Source organism: Gadus chalcogrammus, chromosome 4, assembly GCF_026213295.1.
Source record: "Gadus chalcogrammus isolate NIFS_2021 chromosome 4, NIFS_Gcha_1.0, whole genome shotgun sequence".
Taxonomy (NCBI): domain Eukaryota; kingdom Metazoa; phylum Chordata; class Actinopteri; order Gadiformes; family Gadidae; genus Gadus; species Gadus chalcogrammus.
Genome location: NC_079415.1, coordinates 35,938,319 through 35,949,173, shown reverse-complemented (window position 1 = coordinate 35,949,173; position 10,855 = coordinate 35,938,319). Strand labels below are relative to the sequence as shown.

General features: G+C 46.9%; 1 protein-coding gene across 1 annotated transcript in view; it reads left to right on the top strand.

The window, feature by feature from the left end:
• Positions 1-2,205: 2,205 nt before the first annotated feature.
• LOC130380710 (signal transducer and activator of transcription 1-alpha/beta-like) overlaps positions 2,206-10,855 on the top strand; it is a 19,699-nt gene continuing 11,049 nt past the window's right edge. The window contains exons 1-8 of the mRNA XM_056588007.1: positions 2,206-2,454; positions 4,313-4,440; positions 6,874-7,018; positions 7,410-7,505; positions 7,779-7,865; positions 9,154-9,232; positions 9,598-9,689; positions 10,293-10,444. Of these exons, the coding sequence (XP_056443982.1) occupies positions 4,313-4,440; positions 6,874-7,018; positions 7,410-7,505; positions 7,779-7,865; positions 9,154-9,232; positions 9,598-9,689; positions 10,293-10,444 (779 nt within the window). The 5' untranslated portion in view covers positions 2,206-2,454. The remainder of the gene's footprint in view (positions 2,455-4,312; positions 4,441-6,873; positions 7,019-7,409; positions 7,506-7,778; positions 7,866-9,153; positions 9,233-9,597; positions 9,690-10,292; positions 10,445-10,855) is intronic.

Below are 10,855 nucleotides of genomic sequence, written 5' to 3'. Positions count from 1 at the left end.
GAAGGTGCAGAGCGGAGGCGTTTGTTTATTATTATATATACATGGATACAGTGGCGGACTCAGGGGGGGGGCAGGGGGGGGCGACCGCCCCCCCTCGTGGCTCAATGGTCGAAAAAGCGCGCTAAAGTGCCCTTCAAGAGTGTCGAAAACGAGAGGAAATGCCTTATTGGCTGCCCTTTTCACGTGCAAAACATGATTAGGTGCCCTCTAGGGTGCTCCTTCATACAATAAATGATGATGATGTGCCCTCTAGAACAAGAAAATTCAATGACGTGCCTTAATGAGTGCCCTTATAGTCCCCTTCTGCCCGTCTGGTGCCCTTTTAGTGCCCCCTTTAGTACCCTGATAGTGCCCTTCTGCCCGTCTGGTCCTTCTAGTGCCCTTCTACTGCCCTTCTAGTACCCTGATAGTGCCCTTCTGCCCGTCTGGTCCTTCTAGTGCCCTTCTACTGCCCTTCTAGTACCCTGATAGTGCCCTTCTGCCCGTCTGGTCCTTCTAGTGCCCTTCTAGTACCCTGATAGTGCCCTTCTAGTGCCCTTCCAGTGCCCTTCCAATGCCCTTCCAGTGCCTTTCTAGTGCCCTGATAGTGCCCTTCTGCTCGTCTGGTCCATATAGTGCCCTTCTAGTGCTCTTCTGCCCGTCTGGTGCCCTTCTAGTGCCCTTCTGCCCGTCTGGTGCCCCCATGGTTGAAAAAGTGTGCTAAAGTGCCCTCTATGGTTGGGAAAATGAGAGAAAGTGCCTTATTGGCTGCCCTTTACACGTGAACAAAATTTAATGAGTGCCCTAGGTAGCCCCTGATGATGATGATGTGCCTTCTGGAGCAAGAATATGGCAAACCGAAAAAAGCATGTTGTGGTTAGCTATTGAGGTATAGACGTTCCTCTCTTTGGTAGCTGACGAACGGGGAATGCGAGGCTTTGCTTTCATGTGGCGTCGCCATGACAAACAGGTACATTGAGTGGTACTTAAATCTCCACTGGATAACGAAGCAAAAAGCGGATTAAGAGTATGTCAGTACCCATAGTGGAAAAGCGCAATTAGAGGCCAAGTTAGAAAAACTTAATATTTTCAGTTTGCATAATCCGTTTAAAATGTATATACATTTTTTGAGCGTTCAAGATCACGAGAGACGATAATGGTCAGCTATCACCTCAACATGAAGGAAAACTTCCTTACATTTTTCCGTAGCTGGCTGTCAGCGGTCAAAGACTGTATGGTAGCGGCACATTGAATTTTCTCCAGTCTAATTTTTACTTAAATGTTAGTAAAGATGAAAGCAGTAAGGCATCCTCCTTTCTTTGGCTAAAATGTGAAAGTGCACAATGATGTGAACAACTCATTTTGGTGTTTATAAAGTCGCTAGAATAAGGGGAAACAGTGTCTTTGAAGCAACTTTTTTTCTGGGGGAGGACCCCCAGACCCCCCCTATAAATTATGAGCCCAACTATTCTTTTAAGTGCTACATGGAGATGTAACAAGTGCCCCGAATGGGACCTTCAAGGCAGTGCTTGCTAAGGTTAGGGGATAGGACCTTCCAGGCAGCGCTGCCTTTAAGGCTCCGTTGGGGGATCAAAACACCATCAAGATAGAAAAGCCACTGTGTCCGCTGGTGGGGCCCCATGTTGTCCAGAATGTGCCCTTTTTATTTTTTCGCCCCTGCCCTTCAAACACTCTGAGTCCGCCACTGCATGGATATATAATTAGGATATATGTAGTTATATAGGGGTGTGTGTGCGTGTGTGTGTGTGTGTGTGTGTGTGTGTGTGTGTGTGTGTGTGTGTGTGTGTGTGTGTGTGTGTGTGTGTGTGTGTGTGTGTGTGTGTGTGTGTGTGTGTGTGTGTGTTTCAGCCTTCGATACTTTCGCTTTCCCTGAAAACACGTGCTGCCATCCGGCTGTTACCAACAGGCATTCCTCCCTGACCTCTCTGTCGTATTGCGCTTAAAACGTCCCTACTGAACAGCCCAGACGCGGTAATGAAGACCCAAACAGCGAGGAGCCGTCCCCTTTGTCCCCGGGAGCCCGACGCTAGGACCCCGGGAGCCTCGGTCCGCCGCTGGGGGGGTTCTTGCTCCGGGGAGGGAAACCCACTGACGGAACAGCCGCACCACGCGGCCCTCATTGGCTGATACAGCAGGGAGCGGGTCCTGTGAGCCGTCCAGGGCTGGGATTGGCTGCCTGCACTTCCCTACGCGTCACAGTGCTGTCAAAAGTTTCCTGGTCTACAGATTCCGACTGATCCGGTCTTGAGCTGTACAGGTTTTTCGGACTAGAGGAGAACCGGACTAGAGTGGTCCAGGTTAGAGCCAATCCGGACTAAAGCGGTCCAGGTTAGAGCTGATCCGAACTATTGATCTAGGTGAGAGCTGATCAGGACTAGAGCGGTCCTGATCCGGACTAGAGCGGTCCAGGTCAGAGCTGATCCAGACTAGAGGTGATCCGGACTAGCGCTCCAGGTGCGTTCAAACTGTGTGTGTGTGTGTGTGTGTGTGTGTGTGTGTGTGTGTGTGTGTGTGTGTAGCGCCAGTTCCACACGTGTGGTATTCCTAGACTTACCTAGACTGGTGCTCAACTTCCCTTATTGTAACGTATCATATATTGTAATATTTAATATTAATGTATACATTTTAACAGACTGTCAGACCGTTAGCATAACCCAGTGTAATAGTGAGTAGTATTAGTGAATATTAAGGTGTCATAGTGATTAGTTAGTGATATTGAGATGTAATAGTGAGTAGTTTAGTAAATTAGTGAAAATTGAGGTGTATTAGTGAGTAGTTTAATATTAGTGAATATTGAGGTGGATAGTGAGTAGTTTAGTATTAGTGAATATTGAGGTGTAATAGTGAGTAGTTTAGTATTAGTGAATATTGAGGTGGATAGTGAGTAGTTTAGTATTAGTGAATATTGAGGTGTAATAGTGAGTAGTTTAGTATTAGTGAATATTGAGGTGGATAGTGAGTAGTTTAGTATTAGTGAATATTGAGGTGTAATAGTGAGTAGATTAGTATTAGTGAATATTGAGGTGGATAGTGAGTAGTTTAGTATTAGTGAATATTGAGGTGGATAGTGAGTAGTTTAGTATTAGTGAATATTGAGGTGGATAGTGAGTAGTTTAGTATTAGTGAATATTGAGGTGTAATAGTGAGTAGTTTAGTATTAGTGAATATTGAGGTGGATAGTGAGTAGTTTAGTATTATTGAATATTGAGGTGGATAGTGAGTAGTTTAGTATTAGTGAATATTGAGGTGGATAGTGAGTAGTTTAGTATTAGTGAATATTGAGGTGGATAGTGAGTAGTTTAGTATTAGTGAATATTGAGGTGGATAGTGAGTAGTTTAGTATTAGTGAATATTGAGGTGTAATAGTGAGTAGTTTAGTATTAGTGAATATTGAGGTGGATAGTGAGTAGTTTAGTATTAGTGAATATTGAGGTGGATAGTGAGTAGTTTAGTATTAGTGAATATTGAGGTGTAATAGTGAGTAGTTTAGTATTAGTGAATATTGAGGTGGATAGTGAGTAGTTTAGTATTAGTGAATATTGAGGTGGATAGTGAGTAGTTTAGTATTAGTGAATATTGAGGTGGATAGTGAGTAGTTTAGTATTAGTGAATATTGAGGTGGATAGTGAGTAGTTTAGTATTAGTGAATATTGAGGTGGATAGTGAGTAGTTTAGTATTAGTGAATATTGAGGTGTAATAGTGAGTAGTTTAGTATTAGTGAATATTGAGGTGGATAGTGAGTAGTTTAGTATTAGTGAATATTGAGGTGTAATAGTGAGTAGTTTAGTATTAGTGAATATTGAGGTGGATAGTGAGTAGTTTAGTATTAGTTAATAATATTGAGGTGTAATAGTAAGCAGTTTAATATTAGAGTGTGTGGGTTCGTTAATGAGTATTGAAGTGAGCTGTTGGTATTGGGGGAAAGCAAAGTGTTTGTAAGTGTTAGTGAACGACGCAGAGTGTTGGAGTTACTAAAGTGTCTTAAGTTTTTGTAAGTGTTAGTGAACGACGCAGAGTGTTGGAGTTACTAAAGTGTCTTAAGTGTTTGTAAGTGTTAGTGAACGACGCAGAGTGTTGGAGTTACTAAAGTGTCTTAAGTGTTTGTAAGTGTTAGTGAACGACGCAGAGTGTTGGAGTTACTAAAGTGTCTTAAGTGTTTGTAAGTGTTAGTGAACGACGCAGAGTGTTGGAGTTCTTAAGTGACTAAAGTGTCTTAAGTGTTTGTAAGTGTTAGTGAACGACGCAGAGCGTTGGGGTTCGTCAGTGACTGAAAGCTGTGGTGTTTTGTGTGGTGCTGTTGGCGGCCAACAGATGGCGCAGTGGGGCCAGCTGCAGCAGCTGGACTGCAAGTACCTGGAGCAGGTGGACCAGCTGTACGACGACTCCTTCCCCATGGACATACGCCAGTACCTCAGCAAGTGGATCGAGAGCATTGACTGGTGAGAGCGTTGGCCCCGTCGCTAATGTGCGGAGTCATCCTGATTAGTGTCGAGTGGGGCTGTAACGATACACCAACTCACCATTCGGTTTGTATCACAAGTTTTGGCCCACGGTTCGATACATCCCACGATTTTTTTACATTTAAAAAGCATTTTATTTAAACAACACTTGTATAACAATTAACTTAATGTACCATTTAATAACCAATAATTTGGAACACTTAACAGATTTGAACAGAAAGAATACTATTAAAGTAAAGCAAAATTAATAAATAAATAACAAAAGATTGCAGTTGGAGGATGCTTGCAGGTAGGCCAAAACCCTCAACTAGTTTTGTGGATTAGGTTTACGTATTTGGAAACATTAATGTCAAATAAATAATAGTAATTTGAATACTTTGGTAGCACTTACTAGCGTTCTCGCTAGAAAAAACAGTGCCGGTCAAAGTGACCTGCATAGGTTTAGTTCACTCCGCTGTGTTCCCCTCACCACCTCCTGCCTACTGTCTAACTAGGGCTGCAACAACGAATCGATAAAATCGATTAAAACCGATTACTAAATGCGTTGGCAACGAATTTGGTCGTCGATTCGTTGTGTCGCGCGATTAATAAATTACTCATAGGCGCAGCACTGTTTACAGCCAGCCGCCGACAGGTTGGTTCACGGTTCATGCACGCCCACAGCAAGCTTTAGTGTGAGCGACCACAGCTTGTATTTTGGTCATATCTTAACACTGGACTGTAGGCCTACATAAAAGTGTTGTACCTTCACTGGCTTTGGGTTAAAAAAACTCCTTCAACTCAGTATCCGTCTAGTCCAACCGAAAACTGTCAGCTGCTGCTGCTGCAGACGTTGTGCAGACGGGCTCGGAGTCGGCACCGCGTGCATCAACAGTCATTCAAAGCAGCGGTAGTAATCACACAACCGGACGGTATAGAAAGTTAAAAATAGTAATGCCGTTTTTAAAACCATGTTAAAATCGGCAGGATATAGAGCTAGCTAGCTTAAAAAAAAAAACTAACCAATGGTCACAAACAGTGTCAAATGTGATGTGTTCAGGTCGGCTCAGTAATATGATTGATGCGTTCAAATGCAGCAGAAAAAAAATAACAATAATTGAGATTTTGGTGAAAACTTGTTTTCCCAGTAATATAAAATAGATAGTAAAGATAGAATTATGACATGTTTAATGTCCTAACTTGAACTATCATCATCTTATCAGCAATTAAAGCAATATTACAAGTTCTATTTCAAGGAGTCTCGAAAATGGTTTCAATAGGTTTGACCGGTTAACCATGGACATCCCTTATATACATATAAAAGTATACATTGTATGTTTTTTTTGTGTTATCCCAGTTATGTTTTTTTAATCTTTTTATTATTTAATATTACTTTTAATAGTCCCGGGACGTTGGAGCAATAACCTGGTGTTGTTACACTTCAGTCTGCACTGTGAATTTGAAGTTATGTTCAGTTTTTGAATAAAGATGCGGCAATTCCGATTATTATAATATTTTTTTATATCCGATTCATCGATTAATCGAAAAAATAATCTACAGATTAATCGATTATTAAAATAATCGTTAGTTGCAGCCCTATGTCTAACCCCTACCTGCTCCTTAATGACCTGTCTCTGTACTGTCTAACCCCTACCTGCTCCTTAATGACCTGTCTCTGTACTGTCTAACCCCTACCTGCTCCTTAATGACCTGTCTCTGTACTGTCTAACCCCTACCTGCTCCTTAATGACCTGTCTCTGTACTGTCTAACCCCTGCTCCTTAATGACCTGTCTCTGTACTGTCTAACCCCTACCTGCTCCTTAATGACCTTTCCCTGTACTGTCTAACCCCTACCTGCTCCTTAATGACCTGTCTCTGTACTGTCTAACCCCTACCTGCTCCTTAGTGACCTGTCTCTGTACTGTCTGACCCCTACCTGCTCCTTAATGACCTGTCTCTGTACTGTCTAACCCCTACCTGCTCCCTAATGACCTGTCTCTGTACTGTCTAACCCCTACCTGCTCCTTAATGACCTGTCTCTGTACTGTCTAACCCCGAGCTGCTCCTTAATGACCTGTCTCTGTACTGTCTAACCCCTACCTGCTCCTTAATGACCTGCCTACTGTCTAACCCCTACCTGCTCCTTAATGACCTGCCTACTGTCTAACCCCTACCTGCTCCTTAATGACCTGCCTACTGTCTAACCCCTACCTGCTCCTTAATGACCTGCCTACTGTCTAACCCCGAGCTGCTCCTTAATGACCTGTCTCTGCACTGTCTAACCCCTAGCTGCTCCTTAATGACCTGCCTACTGTCTAACCCCGAGCTGCTCCTTAATGACCTGTCTCTGTACTGTCTAACCCCTAGCTGCTCCTTAATGACCTGCCTACTGTCTAACCCCGAGCTGCTCCTTAATGCGCTGTGTTTTCCAGGGATACGGTCTCGTGTCAGGAGTCGCTGGCCACCGTCCGGTTCCATGAGCTGCTGTCCCAGCTGGACGACCAGCAGAGCCGCTTCACGCTCGACAACAACTTCCTGCTCCAGCACAACATCCGCAAGATCAAGAGGAACCTGCAGGTCTGAGACCACGCCCACAACGCACCCTCTAGACCACGCCCACAACGCACCCTTTAGACCACGCCCACTACCTCTAGACCACACCCACTACACTGCCTCTCTAGTACTCTAAACCACACCCACTACCTTTAGACCACGCCCACTAACTCTAGACCACACCCCCAACACGCTCTCTCTGGTACATTCTAGACCACGCCCTCTACCTCTAAACCACGCCCACAACACTACCTCTCTGGTGTGGGAGTAGTTGTGTTGTGGGCGTGGTCTATACTCTAGACCACACCCACTACCTCAAGACCACACCCACAACACTACCTCTCTAGTGTGGGAGAAGTGGTCTTGTGGGCGTGGTCTAGAGTCTAGACCACGCCCACAATGTTTTGGGTTCCAGGACCGGTTTCAGCAGGAGCCGATCCTCATGGCCGGGATCATCGCCAGGAACCTCCGGGAGGAACGGCTGATCCTGGAGCGGGGCCAGAGCTCAGAGGTACACACACACACACACACACACACACACACACACACAGACGCACACACACACACACACACACACACACACACACAGACACAGACACAGAGAGACACACACACACACACACACACACACACACACACACACACACACACACACACACACACACACAGACACACACACACAGACACAGACACAGACACAGACACACAGACACACAGACACAGACACACACACACACAGACACACACACACACACACACACATAACTTGCGGTGTGTGTTCCAGTCTGAGGGAGAAGGCGTGGCCTCCGCCATGGTGGTGGAGAAACTCAAACTGGACAAGAAGGTCACCGCCATGAAGAACCTCATCCAGGTAGGAGGCCACCTTTAGGAACCTCATCCAGGTAGGAGGCCACCTTTAGGAACCTCATCCAGGTAGGAGGCCACCTTTAGGAACCTCATCCAGGTAGGAGGCCACCTTTAGGAACCTCATCCAGGTAGGAGGCCACCTTTAGGAACCTCATCCAGGTAGGAGGCCACCTTTAGGAACCTCATCCAGGTAGGAGGCCACCTTTAGGAACCTCATCCAGGTAGGAGGCCACCTTTAGGAACCCCATCCAGGTAGGAGGCCACATTTAGGAACCTCATCCAGGTAGGAGGCCACCTTTAGGAACCTCATCCAGGTAGGAGGCCACATTTAGGAACCTCATCCAGGTAGGAGGCCACCTTTAGGAACCTCATCCAGGTAGGAGGCCACCTTTAGGAACCTCATCCAGGTAGGAGGCCACCTTAAGGGGGCCACCTTTAGGTGGCCATGTTAGGAAGCCACATTAGGAGGCTAGGTTTAGGAGACCAGGTTTAGCGGGCTAGGTTTATCTAGATCTAGATGAGGGTAATCCAGTCTGTGATCTAGATGAGGGTAATCCAGTCTGTGATCTAGATGAGGGTAATCCACTCTGTGATCTAGATGAGGGTAATCCAGTCTGTGATCTAGATGAGGGTAATCCAGTCTGTGATCTAGATGAGGGTAATCCAGTCTGTGATCTAGATGAGGGTAATCCAGTCTGTGATCTAGATGAGGGTAATCCAGTCTGTGATCTAGATGAGGGTAATCCAGTCTGTGATCTAGATGAGGGTAATCCAGTCTGTGTGATCTAGATGAGGGTAATCCAGTCTGTGATCTAGGTGAGGGTAATCCAGTCTGTGTGATCTAGATGAGGGTAATCCAGTCTGTGATCTAGATGAGGGTAATCCAGTCTGTGATCTAGATGAGGGTAATCCAGTCTGTGTGATCTAGATGAGGGTAATCCAGTCTGTGATCTAGATGAGGGTAATCCAGTCTGTGATCTAGATGAGGGTAATCCAGTCTGTGATCTAGATGAGGGTAATCCAGTCTGTGATCTAGATGAGGGTAATCCAGTCTGTGATCTAGATGAGGGTAATCCAGTCTGTGATCTAGATGAGGGTAATCCAGTCTGTGATCTAGATGAGGGTAATCCAGTCTGTGATCTAGATGAGGGTAATCCAGTCTGTGATCTAGATGAGGGTAATCCAGTCTGTGATCTAGATGAGGGTAATCCAGTCTGTGATCTAGGTGAGGGTAATCCAGTCTGTGTGAGCTAGATGGTAGATTATTGCTAGTCACCATCTCTGGTTCCTAGATTACGGATCAAAACATTAAGATGCTGGAGGACCTGCAAGATGAATACGACTTCAAACTGAACACACTGAAGAACCGAGGTGAGAGGCTAGTACTGGTACTGGTACTACTACTAGTAATACTACTGCTACCACTAAGACTACTGCTAGTACTACTGGTAGTATTACTACACCTACCACAACAAGAACAGAGGTGAGAGTACTACTACTACCACTACTACTAGTACTACTACTACTTCCACTACTACTGGTACTAGTACTACTACTGTATTACTACTACCACTAATACTACTACTGGTACTACTACTGCTACTAGTACTAATACCACTAATCCTACTACTACTACACTTACCTGACTGATAAAGTTCTTCTGCCCAGAGAACGTCCTGACTAATAAAGTTCTTCTGCGTCGAGAACGTCCTGACTAATAAATTTCTTCTGCCCAGAGAACGATGTGAACGGTTTGACCCCCAAGGAGCTGGAGAAGGAGCGGATGACCATGGGGAACATGTGCTTCGACCTCAAGAACAAGCGACAGGTGAGCTGCTGCATCATGGGAGTTCCCCCCAAAGCAGAGCCGGCGGGGGGCGGGGGGGGAGGCCCCCGCGTCCGCGATGGGACGGCTTGTCCCTCCAAACGGAGTAGACCAAGGCAGCGAGGTGTACAGTGGGTAGTACTCTGAGGTGTACAGTAGGCAGTACTCTGAGGTGTACAGTGGGTAGTACTCTGAGGTGCACAGTGGGCAGTACTCTCTGAGTAGTACAGTGGTTAGTACTCTGAGGTGTACAGTGGGTAGTACTCTGAGGAGGTGCACAGTGGGCAGTACTCTCTGAGTAGTACAGTGGGTAGTACTCTGAGTAGTACAGTGGGTAGTACTCTGAGGTGTACAGTGGGTAGTACTCCATGAGGAGGTGCACAGTGGGCAGTACTCTCTGAGTAGTACAGTGGGTAGTACTCTGAGGTGTACAGTGGGTAGTACTCCATGAGGAGGTGCACAGTGGGCAGTACTCTGAGTAGTACAGTTGGTAGTACTCTGAGGTGGTGTACAGTGGGTAGTACTCTCTGAGTAGTACAGTGGGTGGTACTCTGAGGTGGTGTACAGTGGGCGGTGTGCGTGCTTCAGCGGGTCTGTGCGTTCCAGACGGTGGTGGACCAGCTGGCGGAGGTCCTGAGGCTGACGGAGGCGCTGCAGACGGAGCTCATCTCTGAGGAGCTCCCCGAGTGGAAGCAGCGGCAGCAGACGGCCTGCATCGGGGGCCCCCCCAACGCCTGCCTGGACCAGCTGCAGAACTGGTGAGAGCCCCCCTCCTGATGCACCGCCTCCTCCACCCTGATGCACCCCCTCCTCCACCCTGATGCACCCCCTCCTCCACCCTGATGCACCCCCTCCTCCACCCTGATGCACCCCCTCCTCCACCCTGATGCACCACCTCCTCCACCCTGATGCACCCCCTCCTCCACCCTGATGCACCACCTCCTCCACCCTGATGCACCCCCTCCTCCACCCCCTCCTCCACCCTGATGCACCACCTCCTCCACCCTGATCCACCACCTCCTCCACCCCGTCCTCCACAGAGACACACCCCCTCCTCCACCCTGATGCACCCCCTCCTCCACCCTGATGCACCCCCTCCTCCACCCTGATCCACCACCTCCTCCACCCCGTCCTCCACAGAGACACACCACCTCCTCCACCCTGATGCA